At 32.6% G+C, this 22,025-nt stretch overlaps 1 protein-coding gene across 1 annotated transcript in view; it reads right to left on the minus strand.

Annotated features, from left to right (window-relative positions):
• The window catches only part of LOC115571957 (M1-specific T cell receptor alpha chain-like), a 36,086-nt gene extending 15,541 nt beyond the window's left edge, over positions 1-20,545 (minus strand). Inside the window, exon 1 of the mRNA XM_030401647.1 lies at positions 20,491-20,545. Within this exon, the coding sequence (XP_030257507.1) occupies positions 20,491-20,530 (40 nt within the window). The 5' untranslated portion in view covers positions 20,531-20,545. The remainder of the gene's footprint in view (positions 1-20,490) is intronic.
• Between the last annotated feature and the right edge of the window lie 1,480 nt (positions 20,546-22,025).

The following is a 22,025-nucleotide window of genomic DNA, read 5'->3' on the forward strand; positions in this document are numbered from 1 at the left end:
AATAAACTTACTGTTTTCCACAACCAGTTTGATCCCCTTTCCAAAATGTATTTTCCAGTTTGCTGTCCCAGTCACACAGTGTTCGATTTCTCAACAGAAAACCCTGCAGCTTATAAACAGTACACTAACATTTAATCAAATTATCTGCAAACTGCCACAATTTCACTGACGATAACAGTACTGATACACGGTTCTTTCAGGTTAAATTAATGCATTGATCTGATTTGAAATAATCTGAATTATTTTGAGATTATGTTGGATTTAAATATGAATAAAGATTTTTCAGCAATGGCAAATATGAACATCATAACAGATGTGTCAATAACTCTTGAAAATATTTCTTTTTAATACTCACTGCTTTCTACTTTCAATTTGGTCCCTTTTCCAAAAATCAGCCTCCTGTCTCCTGCAGTAGTCACACAGTGGATCTGATCTGAACAATAACTGCATGTTCTACTATATAATCAGTCTAATAGCAAAGACTGAGAAATGGCTTTTAGAAAGTGTTTCTTTAAAACTTTAAAACTCCAGATGATCACAAAAGAGTGTTTATGTGTCATTATACCATATTGCTCATCAATTTTTGGTCAGTGACATAAAACTGGCTCATTTTATTGGTATGTCAATGGAGCTCCAGATATACAGTTGTTATCAATATAAAATAAACAATAATATATTTATATTTATTTGTACTTACTGGAGCTAACTGTCAGCTTAATGCCGGATCCAAAGATGAGTTTAGATGCAGCAGAGTTTGTCACACTCTGGGAAATACAGCTACATAAACCCAGACATGCACGACTGATGTTACTGAATGTATTATTGTTTGTATTATTTATATGAATCCTGAATAACTCTTACAACCTAAAAACTTTACATGACGTCTTACATGTAATCATACAACTAAAACATTTACATATAAAGAACTGTGCTCACATCATATTTTAACCATTCTATCATTGATAATATGTCGAAATTGATATAAAGCCATTTAAAGGACATTTGTGAGGTGTGATTTTGTGATTTATGAAGAAAATAGAAGTGAAGTGTAATGAAATCTAGCTGTTATGATAATATTAGCCATAGATGGTTTACTTTGCATTGTGTCAATACCATGAATACCTTGGGGTGAGATTACAACAACACAGTTTAACGCCTTTCATACATTACAATATATACAACGTTTTATACTAACAGTTCACCACAGTGCATTTTATTAGTTTTTTTTTAATTAAATGTTAAATTATTGGTATTAAAATCTTAAAATCTGTAGAAGTAAGACTTTTTCTGACACCAATAACTGCTTTCTGTACTGCCTCCTGTAAATTATCTCATTTGTTTTAAATGTGTATTTTATACCCTGCAGTGGACATTTGACTGATTTAAACTGCAAATTAAAAAAGGAGATATTCGTACTTACTGGAGTCGACTGTCAGTTTAACACCAGAGCCAAAGGTGAGTTTACCAACTCCAGAGCCAGTCACACTCTGAGAAATCCAGCAACAGAAACCCAGAGGGACCAGCAGGTTTATCTATGTGAACTCAGAGAACTGCAGGGAGTCTAAATATCTTGAACACGGATAAAACTTAAAAATGAAAAAAGTAAGTAGAAAGTCCTAAACAGTGATGTGTTCAAAATGTAATTCTACGGTCTGCTCTTTCTTGACAAATGACTCATCTATTTTAAATTGTTAATCACATCTGCCCTCTGAATTCAATGAAAGCAAAGGAAGAATTCAATTGTTCAGGGAAACATGTTTCCTTACTGTGCATATGACATTAAACACTTTGAATACAGAATATTTTATATACATAAAGTATGTATCTGCCCTGTCTTGTTTAGATTCAAGTTTCCACTGTTTTCAATTCCTCCAATTAAGAATGTCAAATGTATGTTTACACCAACAAGTGACAGAAGTATGTTCACTGAATTTTGTGTTTGTTGTGGTGCTGAAGTTAATCAATATTTTGCATCCTGTCAAAAAATGTGATCTTTACCTTAAATGCAACTAATAAATGAATATGTGATGAAATTATGACAATACTCACTGGCCACTACAGTTAGTTTGACTCCTTCCCAAATAATATTTTCCAGGATGCTGCCCCAGAACCAGTCACACAATGTTTCTGCTCAGATCAATAACTGATGTGCCATAAACAGGGACGATTTAATTAAACAATCTGCAAACAATCATATGTGGATTTTAGACATACTTGGCTGTTTCATATGTGTGGATGAATAGACTATTCTCAAAAAAAAATTTGGTCAGCATTTGATTAAAAAAGGTCACAGCTGAATATTAAACCCACGACCATGATGTCCTCAGAAACTGACAATTGATGCCAAAGTACACAACCGCTATAATCATCATCTGATCACCTATAAAAGTTACACAACATGTCATGGACAGTTATTGTATCATCAACATATATTATGAAGTTGAGCGGTCATGATATTTTTTTAGCTATAGCTGATTTTATTCAACTCGTCAGAACTACCTAATGACTCATACCTACGCATAAACAGCTAACAGCATGTTTATTTTATCTAACGGTGATGTAGATTCTTGATACTCACTGGTTTCTACAGTCAGTTTGATTCCTTCTCCAAAAATGAGCTTCCAGTTTCCTCCAGTAGTCACACAGTCGTCTGATTTGAACAATAACTACATGAACTGCTGCTGCTTCATCCGACACTAATTACACCAGTTACTAATAACTAATTGAGTTGATTAATGAACAAGATGTAATGGCAGTTAACATATTTTGCATGATGAAGGCTCAGAGCCAAAATATGTTATAAAGCAACGCATCAGCTTTTTTCACATTTGTAAGAATGTCATGTTTAAACGTGTGATTTTTCATATAAACAGCCATAAATTTGCATTTCTTTTGAGTTGTGTCAAAACTAATTCATATTTTGGAATAAATACATAAAATGCATATTGATATGAATTAATGATACTCACTGGTTTCTATAGTTAGTTTGATTCCTTCTCCAAACATCAGTTTGAAGGATCCAGATCCAGAAGTCACACAGTGGATCTTAGCTCAACAAAAACCACAAAGACTGAAACTGCTTAAATCTGCTTCATTAACAACAACTAATGCAGCAAGTCAGCACAAAATCAATAAATAATTATCACAGTTAAATTAGAGCTAAAAATGGTTACAAACTTGTACTACATTAACACTTTTTTAAAGTTTCATAGTACAAGGAACCTTTAAGTTGAGCAGTAAAAAAAATATGAAACATTTAAAAATGTTCTGGCACAACTTTGAATAAAACCATATAGATTTTGTATTTGTTCCAAAATAAAATTAGCCATTGAATCTTTTTTGTTTGTTTGTTTGTTTTGCCCTGGTATCATATTTAGGGCCGTCACAATATCTTGCTACATGATTATCATGACCGAAAGAATTCACAGTAACTGTATCATTGCAATAATTTAGAGTTTTTGTTTCCTTATTGTTTTGTTTGTTATATATAGACAGAAACATTAACAAACAACTTACTTGAGCCAACAGTCAGTTTTGTTCCTGAACCAAAGATGAGTTTATCCAAAGAGTTAGTCACACTCTGACAAACACTGCGACATAAACACATCAACAGTCAGCAGCTGCTGTGTCGTGTCCAGCTTAATTTGATATAAATTGGTAATTAAGACCAACCATGACTTTGAAATATTGGATTATTTTTAAAGATCAACATCAGTAAATACTTGAAGACGGTGTAGAATAAAGTTGCTATACAGAGGCTTTTCCCTTTGACAAGATAGATTATTAAATAAATGGCCGTTCAATCTTTGTCTAAAATACCAAAGTATCAAAACATGCCATTCTCCATATCTGATCATTAATCAGCGATACTAACAACAAAAGTCTGTTTGAGTCTTTCCTTAAAGATACTAATCTAAAGCCTTTTATCAATGTCTGAATCCATCAAACAGAATCACATCATCAGCAAATTATAGACGTTTTCTGAAAAAAATATAAAATAACCTCTGAATAACTGTTTTCTTCGTGTGTTGGTCGTTGGAGTTTTTTGTTGTTTTTTTTAATGATTTGGTTACAAGCTTCATGTTAACCCCCAGCAAACAGGATTACATACATGAAATAAAAGTCGATGTATCTTTTTTCTTTCTTTATAAATACTATATTTATATTTGAATACTCACTGCTCTCGACAGTTAGTTTGATTCCATTTCCAAAAAAGATTTTCCAGTTTCCAGATGAAGTCACACAGTCACTCTGATCTGAACAATAACTACGTCAACTCGCTCCTCAGTCAGACGCAGGAGTTAATTAAACATGTTTTAACATACTAAATTTATTTTACTTTTCTTTAATTCCGTTTCAAAGTTCATAAACAAATTGAACAACTGTATTGCCAAATGTTAGTGGATACACTATTTTCTCAAGGACCAGGCTGTCATGCATTAAGAATTCCATCAAAACTAAACTGAGGAATTTCCAAAGCAAAAAGCAAGTCAAGTCATTCGTCAACAGTGAATGACTTATCATCATGGAGACTGAATGTTTGGGGGTTTAACAGGGTTTAGAATCTTGCATCTCTTTACACTGTTTGACATCTAAATACGGCAGAGATACATTAAAAGTTAAGTTGTACTCACTTGAGTTAACAGTCAACTGTATTCCTTCACCAAACAATATTTTTCTGTTTCCTGTCCCAGTCTCACAGTGTTTCTGTCCTCAACAATAACTAAAGATGTTACACTAATGATAATGATCACATCTTCTGCAATCAGTTTTAGTTTATGGATTAAATTTGCAATTTGTTTATTTATTATTGTTTAATGTTTCAAATATTTGGTTTTCCTGTTTAAAAAAGAAAATAAAAGCCATTCCTTGAAATCAAAATGTTGCAGATATCTTTTGTCTTATTTTTGGACATTTTCCCCCAAATAAAACATATTTGGCATCTGTAGAAATGTCAAAGTTTTCACTAGAATGAAAGATATAGTAATGTACAACCAATCAATGCTGGAACAAGCAACCTGAGTTTGAAGCTACTTAGTCATGATGATGATTTTTCACATTTGTTAGATGAGCTGAATGATGGCATGAGACAATTTCAACCACTTAGATTCCCATTACATAACAACAGAAATACTCAACCAGTTCAAACGCTGACCTTTTTTGAAGATACCCTAATCCTAATTTCTGAAAGTTAGTTTAATATATGAAGGAAATATATTTAGTGCCACTCAATTATCTAAATAACTATCAATAAAAACTTCTGCTGAAATATTAGGCCACTGATTTCAACTGATCTCTACATTTTTAGGCAGCAAGAAATGTTCAATAACTTAACGGAACAGCAGATTTGGCAGATAGAAGAATGAAATGGAAGAAATGTTATTCTTAATACTCACTGCTTTGTACAGTTAATTTGGTTCCTTCTCCAAAAAGTATTTTGTTGTTTCCACTAAGTGTCACACAGTGGATGTGATCTGAACAATAACTACATGACCTGCACCCTTGTGAACATACACTGATTAAAGATTAAAGAAAGCTAAAACAGTTACACCAAGCTTGCATTTGGCTTGATGGTCTTTAATTCTTCAATGTGAATATGGGGCAACATATTTTATATAAAAAAGACAGTGAGTAATATATCAACAAAAGAAATCTGGAATATTTCCATCAAGGAAAACTCAGTATGTGAAACATTCAAGAATAATATTTTGTCTTCATAAGAAAATGTATAACCGATGAAAACCAAATAGAAAAGTTTCCAAAAACTAAAGTTGTTTACAGAGGTTGTGGTTATTCTCTTCAGTGTGACCTCTGTACATTACATTACATTGACTGTAAATAAACTGAATGTAAGTTGTACAGCAGCCGATGTGTTTAAATTCTAAATCAGCTGTTCACCTTTGACAATTGAGATCTGTTTGATGTCAAAACAGATTTTTGAAATAAAAACCAGACTGACTGGACTTACTGGCTTCAACGTTCAGTTTGATCCCCGACCCAAAGATGAGCTTGTAAGTTCCAGTGTTCACACAACACAAAACACTTTGACATAAACTCTGCTTCACCTCAACAGTGACACGGCTCACAGTGAACTCAACAAACTTCTCTTATTCAGAAAAGGAAATCAACAGATATCAGCCTGGACTTACCTGCGTATTTAAAAAATCTGTTCATCGTGAATATAGCTGCAGTTTTCAGTCTAAACTCTGTGATTAAGATGCACTAACTTTTCTCCTACATTTGAAAATGTACATGAGTCAGTGTGTGGTCATCAGTGTAAGTTTTGTATCTATGTTCACAGGATAAGATATTGAAGTTAAAGTTACTGTTAAAGAGTTGGTTTCGTTCATTTTGTTGATTGGTAGTTAGTTTAATCTACCGCCACAGCTGCAGAAAATGAAGCGCTTAAACAAAAAGAGACGAAGTACCTATTCTATCTATTATGAGTACAATAACTGACTACAATAAAAAACTACAATAAGTGACGTTTAAGAAACAGTGATGGATAAATTGGACCGTCATTACGGATACGGGAGGCTGCACGTGTTTATAGAAGTGTCTCAATAATTTTGTGTATTTGAAATGAACTCAGTGTGTTATTTCAGTTTTATGAGCCCTCTATAAGCACGTTTTTATGTCACGTTTTTAACTCTGTTACATTTGATCTATAAAAAGTGACATCCAGTTCTGGAATAGAGCAGATCTGATTGATTTTATATCATTTAAATGAGTTGACTCACGTGTCTCCACAGTCAGTTTGATTCCAGCTCCAAACGTCACTCTCTGAGAGTTTGTCCCACAGTGCGAGCTGACAGGATAATAACCCTCAGAGCTCCGTCAGATCCCGGAATACGGTTTAATTTTAACAAGGTGCCAATTCAGATTTTTTAAGGTTAAACTTCCAAACATTATTTTATATATTGCTATCTATTTATGTCTGTTGTGTGAAAATCAAACATTAAAGTAATATGTTGCTTCAGTATCTTGTGTCTGTATGTTGATGGAAAATCTAAGTAACAATAATTTGAAACCTTGTCAACTTTAATTTGGAGCTTTTAACAACTTTGCAATCGGTAATTATCACCAAGGAGTTAAAAGTAATTAACTTACTGGCATAAACATGAAGTTTGGTGCCGCTTCCAAAGAAAATCTTGTTCACATTCACACAGTTTGAGACGTCAGTGCGTAAACCTCAGCAAACATGCGACGAGCTGATGCTATGTTAGCTTCACTTTTTGGTTCAGTTGATAATTTGGGGTCAAATTTAGTTTGTGCCGCATCTTGTTGGAAGAGGAGTTTCTTCTGCTCATACTGGGGAAATAACTCGACATTTTGAAAACAGCATCTCAAAAACCTCAAAGAAAGAGTGGAACTAATGGGAAGGAATTGAAGTCTGTGCCTCGAGATAAAACTTGATAAGTAATTAAAGCATGACCTGCAGCTCTTTTATCTGCAGAATTCCACCCTGAATATACAAAGTACGTTCAGCAAAGTTTCAGCTTGTTTTCAGACTTTCCACAAACTTACGTGACTGAAGGTTCAGCCTGATTCCTCGGCCGAACAGAAGCTTTTCCCCCACAGTCACACAGTGTTAGTCAGCCTGGTAAAAACTCTCAAAGACAACCGACTGAGACTGAACGAGTGCAGCTTTCATTTAAACGACAGACACTGCATTGAAACTGCAGACAAAATTATAAAATCCAACCAATAATCTACAAAGGTGTAAATTGTTTTATAAACTAAAAATTCAGTTTTTATTTTGTTCTAAAATCATCAAATTTTTCTGCTAGTTAGTTTTTTATTCATCACTATCAAACGTGTCACTTTCAATATTTATAATATGCTGCATGTTGATACTCACTGGATTCAATGTTTAATCTGGTTCCAGTTCCAAAGACGATCTTAAACTGATTTCCAGTATTCACACAACATGCAGCACCAGCACACAAACTCAGCTACAACGGCCAAACCAAACTTCACCTGACGACTGACACGTTATTGTAAACTTGATTGGCTATTTATTCTATTAAATATCTACGTTTATTGATCTATGATTTTAATGTTTAGGATGAAAAGGTCTTCCAACTGGTTAGTGTTCAAAAATAATCCGTAATGATTTAGACAACTCATCATCCAGTTAAAACAAAAACTACTCTCTATTTCACAACCAGTGTTCTTTTTGACCTTCTATTGTCGTGGTTTTATGAGCCTGATATCAATTAAATTTAACATTAATATCAGTACTTACTGGGTTCAATGTTTAGTTTGGTTCCACTTCCAAAGATGAGTTTATATCCACCTCCAGCATTCACACAGCATGACGCACCATGACACAAACTGAACGGACTGAACAACAGAACCAGACTTCATTCGGAAACATCTGATCTTTAGTTTATAATATTGACTGTACAATACTGAATTAACTGTTTTAGAGATCCTTTTCCTTCAGTAGCCATTGATATGATTATTATGACTGTGCTCATTATGTTCATTAAACCATCTTTAAGTATTTGGATAACAACTTAACTGCAGCGTCATCGCAATAAAACAATTTGTGTTTTTTTTACATCAGGCGTCTTATTGAAGTATTTTCTACGTTGTGCAGATTTTATGAAAATCATTTCCATCACTGTCAGCAGCTGCTAACACATCAATAAGTCCAGCTAAATACAACTTTGTTTGTTTTCTTGTTTTCATCTTCTTCAAGGTTTATTTGCTTTTAACGATTGTCACACTGAAGTATTTTCTACTTTCTGCTGATTTTGTGAGATTAGCAGTTAACTTTTCCAACCTTTCATCTTTTTATCTTCTAGTCAATTCTTTTTTTATAATATCAGTTTGGATTAAACGATACTCCATATAAATATTGATTATGATGTTGTATCAGTACTCACTGGGTTCGATGGTTAATCTGGTTCCACTTCCAAAGATCATCTTGTTCTGATTCATTGTAGTCACACAACATGAAACACTATGACACAAACTTAGAGCTGCTAACTCAACCAAACTAAAAAAAAAAAATTCATATATGTATATTATTTACAAAATGAATAAAATGTAAATGGTGATATTTACCGCAAGACATAAAGTATGAACTCTTCATGCGCTTGATTAATACATCAAAGACTAGATTATCTCGATCGATGTTGTCATGTTAAACATGATAGTGTTTGCCATTAAAGAAAACATTTAAACCAAGTTTATGTTCTCTATCAGTACTCACTGTGTTCAATGGTTAATCTGGTTCCACCTCCAAATGTGACTTTATTTGGATTCGTTGTCGTCACACAACATGAAGTGCCATAACACAAACTCAGAGTGACAACTCAACTAAACTTCAGTCAGAAAAACATTATTTTTACATTTGAGACTTTTTCCGATTTAGTGAAAATTTAAATGTTTGGACAAGAACCAAAACTGCAGCATCATGCAGATGATAATAATAACAATAAGAAGAAGAAGAAGAAGAAGATTGTCACACTGTAGTATTTTCTACTTTCCAATGATTTTGTGAGATTAGCATTTAACTTTTCCAACCTTTTATCTTTTTTATCTTCTAGTCAATTCTTCTTTTATTGAATATTATTCATTTGGATTAAATGAAGCTCCATATAAACAATGTTTATGATCTTTATCGGTACTCACTGGATTCAATGTTTAATCTGGTTCCACTTCCAAAGACGAACTTGTTTTGATTAGCTCCAGTCACACAACATGAAGCACCAGAATACAAACTCAGAGTGACTAACTCAACCAAACCTCATTCAGAAAAACATCATTTTTAGATTTAGGACTTTTGACAAAGAAATCAAACTTTACTTTAAAAAAGACAATTATTATATCTACTTCAAGATATAGTTATGGTAATGAAAGTATGGGCAAAATGTTGACAATGTTATTATCTTGGCCCATGTTAAACAAAACAGTATTTGCTTTTAAAGACGCCTCATATGAATATTAATTATGATCGATATCGGTACTCACTGGGTTCAATGTTTAATCTGGTTCCACTTCCAAAGATGAGCTTTTGACTGGTTCCAGTCACACAACATGAAGCACCAGAACACAAACTCAGAGTGGCTAACTGAACCGAACTCCATTCAGAAATACATTATTTCTCACTTTAGGATTTTTGTCCAAGAAATCAAACTTGTTGAAGTTCTAAACATTTTCTTGAAAGGAAGGAAATTATTATATTTTCTGCAAGATATAAATTATGGTCAAACTGTGGCCAACGTTAGTATCTTGATCAATGTTAAACACAACAGTATTTGCTTTTAAAGACGCCTCATATGAATATTGATTATGATGTTTATCAGTACTCACTGGGTTCAATGTTCAGTCTGGTTCCACTTCCAAAGATGATCTTATACTGACTTGACCCTCCAGTCACACACTGTGAGGCACCATGTCACAAACCCAGCTGTGATGAACTGAACCAGACCTCATTCAGAAAAACAGCATTTTTTACTTTTAGTTTGCATTTGAAGGTTAATTTTGACGCTTACTGTGGAGATTCTGACCAACGTGTTTTAGTGTTACATGTTTGATGAACACACTAATGATCTGATGAACTTTATCAACTGATTTGATTATTCTGATCAAACGGTTCACTCATCAATGAATCAAGACAAACACAGCTGTTTGTCTTATTTATTTTCTGATCTAATTTTGAGTTTAATAACAACAAGTTTGCTTTCAAAGATCTCATGTTCAAATATGAAATTTGTACCTCCTATTTAATTTTTATGCATAACACAGGTACATATTTGTTTTTATTAACCTGGTCTCTTGAATATTTATGTCCGACCCTGCAAAGTGTTTTAAGTGCTGCATATAAAAATTGTTTATGATCAATATCAGTACTCACTGGGCTCAATCTTTAATCTGGTTCCACTTCCAAAGATCATCTTAGATGCACCTCCAGCATTCACACAACATGAAGCACCATGACACAAACTGAACCAGACTTCACTGAGAATAGCCTGAAGACTTCTGTACAGTTAAAAATGTCAATATTTTCATAAAACACATTTATTTGTCATATGTGTTAATGTTAAATCAAATGTAAACGGTCATATTTACTGTGCATCAGAGATATCGAACAAACTGATATAAAAGGATTCAACGTGTCGGCTGACAGAATTATACTGAAATATTTTCCACTTCGTTGATTTTATGACACTGAAGGGTCAAACAATGGTTTCAGTCTCTGTTAGCAGCTTTTTATCTTTTATATCTGTTATTCTGTATTTGTTTGTTTTCCTGTACAACATGTTCAGTCTATAATACATTTATCAGTACTCACTGGGTTCAATGGTTAATCTGGTTCCACTTCCAAAGAACATCTTGTTTATATTGGATCCAGTATTCACACAACATGAAGCGCCATAACAAAAACTAATTCAACCAAAGCAAATTCAGAAAAACATTATTTTGAGATTTAGGACTTTTGTCCAAGAAATCAAACTTATTCAAGTTCTAAAAATGTGACAATTTCCTTGAAAAGAAGGAAAATATTATATTTTCTGCAAGATATAAATTATGGGCAAAATGTGTCCGACGTTATTATCTTGATCAATGTTAAACACAACAGTATTTGTTTTTAAAGACGCCTCATATGAGTATTTATTATGATGTTTATCAGCACTCACTGGGTTCAATGTTCAGTCTGGTTCCACTTCCAAAGATCATCTTATTAAAGCCTCCAGTAGTCACACAACATGAAGCACCAGAACACAAACTCAGAGTGACCAACTGAACCAAACTCCATTCAGAAAAACATTCTTTTTAGACTTAGGACTTTTGTCCACGAAATCAAACTTGTTGAAGTTCTAAAAATGTGACAATTTTCATGAAAGTAAGGAAATGATTATATTTACTGCAAGATAGAAATTATTGGCAAACTGTGGACGATGTTAGTATCTTGATCAATGTTAAACACAACAGTATTTGTTTTTAAAGACGCCTCATATGAATATTAATAATGATATTTATCAGTACTCACTGGGTTCAATGGTTAATCTGGTTCCACTTCCAAATAAGATCTTGTTCATATTGGCTCCAGTATTCACACAACATGAAGCACCATAACAAAAACTAACTGAACCAAAGCTCGTTCAGAAAAACATTATTTTTAGATTTAGGACTTTTGTCCACGAAATCAAACTTGAAGTTCTAAAAATGTGACAATTTTCATGAAAAGAAGCAAATTATTATATTTACTGCAAGACAGAAATTATGGGCGAACTGTGGACGACGTTAGTATCTTGATCAATGTTAAACACAACAGTATTTGCTTTTAAAGACGCCTCATATGAATATTAATAATGATGTTTATCAGTACTCACTGGGTTCAATGGTTAATCTGGTTCCACTTCCAAAGAAAATCTTGTTTACATTGGCTCCAGTATTCACACAACAAGAAGCACCATAACAAAAACTAACTGAACCAAACTCCATTCAGAAAAACATCATTTTTAGATTTAGGACTTTTGTCCAAGAAATCAAAATGTATTCAAGTCCTAAAAATGTGACAATTTCCTTGAAAAGAAGGATATTATTATATTTTCTGCAAGATATAAATTATTGGCAAACTGTGGCCGACATTAGTATCTTGATCAATGTTAAACACAACAGTATTTGTTTTTAATAACGCCTTATATGAATATTAATAATGATGTTTATCAGTACTCACTGGGTTCAATGTTCAGTCTGGTTCCACTTCCAAAGATGAGCTTATTAAAGCTTCCAGTATTCACACAACACGAAGCATCAGAACACAAACTGAACTGACTGAACAACTGAACTGAACGTGTACCTTCTAATATTCACTGTACAGTAAAGATACAGTTTTACAACACTTCTCTGTTAAACCTACTTGGTTATCGTATTTATTACGATTAGTCTCATTAAACCATCTTTGAATGTTAGATAACAACAAAACTGCAGCATCATCCAGATTAAACTTCTTGGTTGACATATTGAGATATTTTGATATTTGATATTCTCGATTATCATTTCAATCACAGTCATTAGCTTAGTTTAGTTTAAATAATATCAGTAAAATTTCACTTTGAAGATGCTTCATATAAGCAATGTTTATGTTCACTATCAGTACTTACTGGGGTCAATGGTTAATCTGGTTCCACTTCCAAAGAAGATCTTGTATTGCGATGTTGCAGTCACACAACATTAAGCACCAGAACACAAACTCAGAGTGACTAACTGAACCAAACTCCATTCAGAAAAGCATTCTTTTTAGATTTAGGACTTTTGTCCAAGGAGCCAAACTTGTTGAAGTTCTAAAAATGTGACTATTTTCATGAAAAGAAGGAAATTATTATATTTACTGCAAGATATAAATTATGGGCAAACTGTGGACGACGTTAGTATCTTGATCCATGTTAAACACAACAGTATTTGTTTTTAAAGACGCGTCATATGAGAATTAATAATGATATTTATCAGTACTCACTGGGTTCAATGGTTAATCTGGTTCCACTTCCAAAGAAGATCTTGTTTGCATTGGATCCAGTATTCACACAACATGAAGCGCCATAACAAAAACTAACTGAACCAAAGCTCATTCAGAAAAACATAAATTTTAGATTTAGGACTTTTGTCAAAGAAATCAAACTTATTCAAGTTCTAAAAGTGTGACAATTTCCTTGAAAAGAAGGAAATGATTATATTTTCTGCAAGATATAAATTATGGGCAAACTGTGTCCGACGTTATTATCTTGATCAATGTTAAACACAACAGTATTTGTTTTTTAAGACGCCTCATATAAATATTAATTATGATGTTTATCAGCACTCACTGGGTTCAATGTTCAGTCTGGTTCCACTTCCAAAGATGAACTTATTAAAGCCTCCAGTATTCACACAACATGAAGCACCAGAACACAAACTGAACTGAATGAATAACTGAACGTTTACCTTCTAATATTCACTGCACAGTAAAGATACAGTTTAACAACACTTCTCTGTTGAACCTACTTGGTTAGCGTATTTATTACGATTAGTCTCATTAAACCATCTTTAAATGTTGGATAACAACAAAACTGCAGCATCATCCAGATTAAACCTCTTGCTTGACATATTGAGATATTTTGATATTTGATATCTTGAATTATGTCAATCACAGTCATTAACTTAGTTTAGTTTAAATAATTCCAGTAAAGTTTGACTTTAAAAATGCTTAATCTAAACAATGTTTATGGTCTCTGTCAGTACTCACTTTTATCTTTTTTATCTTCTAGTCAATTCTTCTTTTATTTAATATTATTCATTTGGATTAAACGAAGCTCCATATAAACAATGTTTATGATCTTTATCGGTACTCACTGGATTCAGTGGTTAATCTGGTTCCACTTCCAAAGGTGAGCTTGCTTTGAGTCGTTGCAGTCACACAACATGAAGCACCAGAACACAAACTCAGAGTGACTAACTGAACCAAACTCCATTCAGAAAAACATTATTTTAATATTCAGGACTTTCATCTAATTTTTTTTTTAAAAAAGCTAAATTTTCCTAAAAAGTCATTAATCATTAAAAGGTATTTATTCAATTTAGTTTAAAATAAAAATAAACTGAATTGATAAAACATACTTTAAGATATAAATTATGAACAAACTACTCGAGCTCTTGATTAACATCGATGACTTGATTATCTTCATCGATGTCTTCATGTTAAATGAGATGATGTTTGGTTTAAAGGACCGTGCATATAGATATTAATTATAATCTGATTCAGGACTTACTGGGTTCGATGTTTAATCTGGTTCCACTGCCAAAGATCATCTTTTGAGTCGTTGTAGTCACACAACATGAGGCGACATAACACAAACTCAGAGAGACAACCTAAACCAAAGCTCATTCAGAAAAACTATTATTTTTAGATTTAGGACTTTTGTCCAAGAAATCAAACTTATTCAAGTTCTGAAAATGTGACAATTTTCTTGAAAAGAAGGAAATTATTATATTTTCTGCAAGATATAAATTATGGCAAACTGTGGACGACGTAATTATCTTGATCAATGTTAAACACAACAGTATTTGTTTTTAAAGACGCCTCATTTAAATATTGATTGTGATGTTTATCAGTACTCACTGGGTTCAATGTTCAGTCTGGTTCCACTTCCAAATAACATATTACACCAGAAAGATCAAATGTATTTTCAACATAAACTGAGCAGTAGAATTATTGAGGTGTTTATATTGATCAATACATTGATGACGTGATTATCATGATCAGTTTCTTCAAGTTAAACACTACAGTTTTAACACATTAAGATGATTTATATGTATATATTGATTATGATCTGTCTCAGTACTCACTGGGTTCAACATTCAGTCTGGTTCCACTCCCAAAGAAGATCTTATTTACACCTCCAGTATTCACACAACATGAAGCACCATGACACAAACTCTGACTGAACAATTGAACCAAACTTTAGCCATTTAGAAAAACACGAGGCTTCTGTTCAGTTTTAAGAACACTATTTTCATTAAATACATTGATTATTAATGTCATTTATCATTTAAATTGGTATCATAACTCCACAATCGACACTGAAAACAAACACAACCAAACTTAATTTAGAAAGTAGTTGTTTTTATAATATAAACAATGATGTGTTCACTGTGATTAAAGACTGAGATAATATTTTAACATTTAGTTTTTAAAACTATCTTTAATACGAACAGAATGCCTGCTGAAGAAACTGCGGTGAGTGATGGATGTGGAGATGTTGACACTAAACTACATTAATGGCTTTAAAAGTAAAATAAAACCAATAATGTATGAAAGATCTGGAATATTTGAAGGTTTGTTGAAAAGCTTTGACTTTTTTGAAGTAGCGTCTGAAGTAGAATCGATAGTGGAAAAGAAGAAGAGTTTAAATGTTTGAATAACTCGAAAACTGTAAACCCAATATATTAAATCTACATCAGTACTCACTGGATTCAATGTTTAGTCTGGTTCCACTTCCAAAGATGAGTTTATTTACACCTCCAGCAGTCACACAACATGAAGCACCAGAACACAAACTCAACAGTGACCAACTGAACCAAACTTCATTCAGAAATACATTATTTTAATATTTAGGACTTTCGTCTAATATCAAAAAAGGTCACAATTTTCCTAAAACGTCATTAATTATTAAAAGGTATTTCTTTAATCTAGTTTAAAATAAAAAAATAAACTGAATTGATCAAATGTAGAGTAAGATATAAATTATGAACAAACTACTCGATGACTTGACTATCTTCATTAATGTTTTCCTGTTAAATTAGATGATGTTTGCTTCAAAGGACACCACATATAGATATTAATTATAATTTGATTCAGGACTTACTGGGTTCGATGTTTAATCTGGTTCCACTTCCAAAGATCATCTTTTGAGCCGTTGTCACACAACATGAATTACCAGAACACAAACTGAGTGACAAACGGAACCAAAGCTCATTAAGAAAATTATATTTTTACATTAAAATCTCTTGTCTAATTAAAAAAGTATTTTCTTCCCAAAAAATCACTGATTATTAATTAATTAAATAAACTATCCATAACTTATAATCTCCAGTTATTAGAACAATTTTACAAACTGTTCATGATTAAAACACTGATGACTAGATTTCTAAAATGAAGACAATATTTCAACAATTTCAGCTCATAAAACTTTACGTCTTTGTTTGATCTGGATGTTGATGTATTTTGATGTTCTCCAATCGTCTTCTAAGAATTATTATTTTTTACTTTCTGATGATTTTATGAGCCTGAAGAGTCGACTAAAGTGCTCAACGATCCAGTCTTTGATGCAATACACAGGTAACGTTTGTTTCTGAAGATACTTCATACAAATATTGATTATCATCTCTATCAGTACTCATAAAGATGCTTTATATAAATATTGATTATGATCTCTATCAGAACTCACTGGGCTCAACGTTCAGTCTGGTTCCACTTCCAAAGAACATCTTGTATCCAGCATTCACACAACATGAAGCACCAGAACACAAACTCAGCAGTGACCAGCTGAACCAAACTTCACTTAAACTCTGTTACATTTACACCATGAAAATAAAATGTATTTTTAACACTAACTTTACAGTAGAATTATTGAGGTATTTATATTGATCAATACATTGATGACGTGATTATCATGATCAGTTCGTTCAAGTTAAACACTACAGTTCTTACTCATTAAGATGCTTTATATGTATATATACATATTGATTATGATCTGTCTTAGAACTCACTGGGTTCAACGTTCAGTCTGGTTCCACTTCCAAAGAAGATCTTATTTCCACCTCCAGTATTCACACAACATGAAGCACCATAACACAAACTGTGACTGAACAACTGAACCAAGCTTTAGACATTTAGAAAAACACAAGGCTTCTGTTCAGTTTTAAGAATACCATTTTCATTAAATTCATTGATTAATATGATTTATAAATATAATTTCAATTGGTATAATAACTACACAATTAATAATGAAAACAATCATAACCAAACTTCATTCTGAAAGTAGTTGTAGTTGCTGAAGTAGCGTCTGAAGTAGAATCGATAGTGGAAAAGAAGAAGAGTTTAAATGTTTGATTAACTAACAACGGTAAACCCAATATATTAAATCTACATCAGCACTCACTGGGTTCAATGTTCAGTCTGGTTCCACTTCCAAAGATGATCTTAAATTGACTTGACCCTCCAGTCACACACTGTGAGGCACCATGTCACAAACTCAGCTGTGATGAACTGAACCAAACCTCATTCAGAAAAATATCATTTCTTAATTTGGTTTGCGTGTGAATGTTAATAATGCCATTTACTGTACAGCAGAGATTCTGACCAACGTGTTTTAGTGTTAATGTTTGATGAACACACAGATGATCTGATGAAATTAATCAACTGATTTGATCATTCTTATCAAACAGTTTTTGCATTTTACAACAAGTTTGCTTTCAAAGATGTTTCATGAATAATATTCATAGTCTCATGTTCATATATGAAATGTGTACCTGCTGTTTTCACACAGTATATTTAGCAGAATATCAATTTTACATGTGAGATCTCGATTGATACATCCAGTTAGGCCTCACCTTATATTACATTTTTAATTTTTAGGCATCACACAGGCAAATTTTTGTATTGATTAACCTGGTCTTGTGAATATTTATGTCCGACCCTGCAAAGATTTCTAAGTGCTGCATATCAATACTGTTAATGATCAATATCAGTACTCACTGAGCTCAACGCTTAATCTGGTTCCACTTCCAAAGATCACCTTAGTTGCACCTCCAGTATTCACACAACATGAAGCACCATGACACAAACTCAGAGTGACAAACTGAACCAGACTTCATTTAAAAAAACTCCAACTGAAAAAAATCTAATATGATTTAACTTTTTAAATAATCATGCATTTTATTATCACATTAATTTAAGCGGTTTTGAACTATTTACTATTCACCACACTGATTATTCTGATTCTGATAAACTTTTAATTGAGTTTGTCTTTGTTTCAGTTGACTGATTCTTCATTTTTGGTCTTTTCTAAAGTTGTTCCTGTTCCAGACAACAGACTTATACTGAATAATGTTCTTCTCTGTTCTGATTTATTGACACTGCAGAGTCCAGAGAATCATTTCCATCACTGACAGCAGCTTCACTCATCAATAAATCCTGGTAACTAAAAGTCTTTATCTTCTTAATATATTACTCTGGTTTGTTTATATTCATGTCAAAATCTGTAAACCGTGAAAATATGCTTCATTTAGATGATTGTTATAATAAACTACTCACTGGGCTCAATGTTTAATCTGGTTCCACTTCCAAAGATCATCTTAGTTGCAACTCCAGCATTCACACAACATGAAGCACCATGACACAAACTGAACCAGACTTCATTGAGAATAGCCTGAAGACTTCTGTCCAGTTAAAAAAAGGTCAATATTTTCAATAAATGCATGTATTGGTGATATGTGTTAATGTTAAATCAAATGTGAACAGTCATATTGACTGTACATCAGAGATAGCGAACAAACTGTTTTAGTGTATAATCAATCAATTAATTATATAAACAATCTCAATCTTTGCTCTTAAAAGCTTGAATATTCATAATTTCTTATATTTTTAGACTGTTATCTGAGTTTCTATTCTGGATATAAAAGGATTCCAAATGACGGCTGAAAAAATTATACTGAAATATTTTCCACTTTGTTGATTTTGTGAGTCTGAAGGGTCAAACAATGATTTCAGTCACTGTTAGCAGCTTTTTATCTTTTACATCTAATGTTCTGTATTTGTTTGTTTTCCTGTACAACAACTTCAGTCTTTAACACATGTATCAGTACTTACTGGCTTCAATGGTTAATCTGGTTCCACTTCCAAAGAAGATCTTGTTTTGATTGTATCCAGTATTCACACAACATGAAGCGCCATAACACAAACTCAGGAGTGACAATGGAACCAAACTTCACTTTAAAAAACATGATTTTTACTGTTGAGACTTCTGTCCAGTCAAATAAACATTATTTATGATTAATAATTATGATATAATATGAATTGATACATGTATTTAATGCCGTGTGTACGTGTGTGTACAAGTATTTAAGTCAGTGATTAATACGTGAATGTTTAAGACGATCTGTCAACAATTTCTGTTTGTAGCTGATGATTCTTCATTGTTCATGTTTACTGAAGACATGTTGGTGATTTATATTTACACCTCGATCTTCTACTGTTGCTGTTTTTGATGATTTTGAAAAGTCAAATTAATAATTTCCGTCTCGTCAGCAGCTTCACTCATCAATCAGTCCAGATAACGACCAGCTTTCTCCTCCTTTATCTGCTGCTCTACACTGAAGAGTTTAAATATGTTTCATTTAAATTATAATAAACTGACTTCTTATGAATAACAGTTATAATAAACTACTCACTGGGCTCAACGTTCAGTCTGGTTCCACTTCCAAAGATGATCTTTTGAATTCCATTAGTCACACAACATGAAGCACCATGACTCAAACTCAGAGTGACAAACTGAACCAGACTTCATTTAAGAAAACTTAAGAAAAACACTGACACACAAGTATCTAAATAATCATGCATTTTATCATCACATTAATTTAACAGGTTTTGAAGTATTTACTATTCACACTGATTATTCTGGTTAACAGTTTTTAATTGAGTTTGTCTTCATTTTAGTTGAATGATTCTTCATTTTTGATGTTTTCTAAAGTTGTTCCTATTCCAGACAACAGACTTATACTGAATAATGTTCTACTCTGTTCTGATTGAATGACTCTGCAGAGTCCAGTGAATCATTTCCATCACTGACAGCAGCTTTACTCATCAATAAATCCTGATAACTACAAGATTTATCTTTTTTATCTTCTACTCTGGTTTGTATATATTCATGTCAAACTTTGTAAAGTGTGTTTAAAGATGCTTCATATGAGTAATATTTATAATAAACTACTCACTGGGCTCAACGTTCAGTCTGGTTCCACTTCCAAAGATCATCTTAGTTCCAGTATTCACACAACATGAAGCACCATGACACAAACTCAGACAACAAACAAACTGAACCAAACTTCATTTAAAAAAACATGACTTTTGTTATTGAGAATTCTATCCAGTTAAAGATGTTTACTTTCAGGGTGACTACTTATAAATATAGCATCAATTTTAATGATTAAATTCAGAAAAAATTTAAATGTTTGCATGTCCTGTAAATTATTTAATGTAAAAGAATGATTAATAGTCAGTGATTAATACATGATTGACGCTACCTGATTTTGATAACTTGATTATTAAGATCAAGACAATCTGATGATATTTTCTAAAGATGTTTCTGTTCCTGACATTTTTACCTCCTGACAACAGATTTATACTGAATAATGTTCTACTCTGTTCTGATTGAATGACTCTGCAGAGTCCAGAGAATCATTTCCATCAGTGACAGCAGCTTCACTCATCAATAAATCCTGATAACTACAAGTTTTAACTATTTTATCTTTACTCTGGTTTGTATATATTCATGTCAAACTCTGTAAACTGTGTTTAAAGATGCTTCATGTGAATAATAGTTATAATAAACTACTCACTGGGCTCAACGTTCAGTCTGGTTCCACTTCCAAAGATCAACTTATTTCCAAGATTCACACAACATGAAGCACCATGACACAAACTCAGAGTGACAAACTGAACCAGACTTCATTTAAAAAGACTATGACTGAAAAATTCACTTTGTACATCGATACTATTAGATATGACTGAAAATTCTGTGAATCATTTCCATCACTGACAGCAGCTTCACTCATCAATAAATCCTGATAACTACAAATTTTATCTTCTTCATCTTCTACTCTGGTTTGTATGTATTCATGTCAAACTCTGTTTTAACTGTTGTTAAGAAGGTTTCATGTGAATAATAGTTAGGTTAAAAGTTAAAAATATTGTCTAGTTTAAAAGGTCAATATATTTCATTAAATGTATTCATAACTGATATATTGTACATAAAGTCATTATATTATGATTATGTGATCGATATACTGAACAGTCTCATTTTGTGCTCATGCTCTTGATTAATACATTGATGATTTGGTAATTACGATCAACAACAAGTTTTCTTAGTTCCTCAAATGTTGGATGCACAACTTTTCCACCTGACCACAGTATTTTAACTCAGTATTGATTCACGACCCTGAAATCATCATCACTATTAGACGCTGTTTTCAGTCGTCAATGACTCTGACAATTCCTTTTATTCACGTTACTACTCAGGTTTTGTTGATATTCCTGTAAAACACAAGAATACTTTGAATATCCTCTATATGGGACATCTGTGATATTAATGTGTACTCACTGGCTTCAATATTTAATCTGGTTCCACGTCCAAAGATCATCTTGTATCCACCTCCATCAGTCACACAACATGAAGCACCGTGACACAAACTGAACTGCATCAATCTGAGCACTGTGTGTTTACGCTCATATAAACAGTGTTTTACTATTA

Source organism: Sparus aurata, chromosome 21, assembly GCF_900880675.1.
Source record: "Sparus aurata chromosome 21, fSpaAur1.1, whole genome shotgun sequence".
Taxonomy (NCBI): Eukaryota; Metazoa; Chordata; class Actinopteri; order Spariformes; family Sparidae; genus Sparus; species Sparus aurata.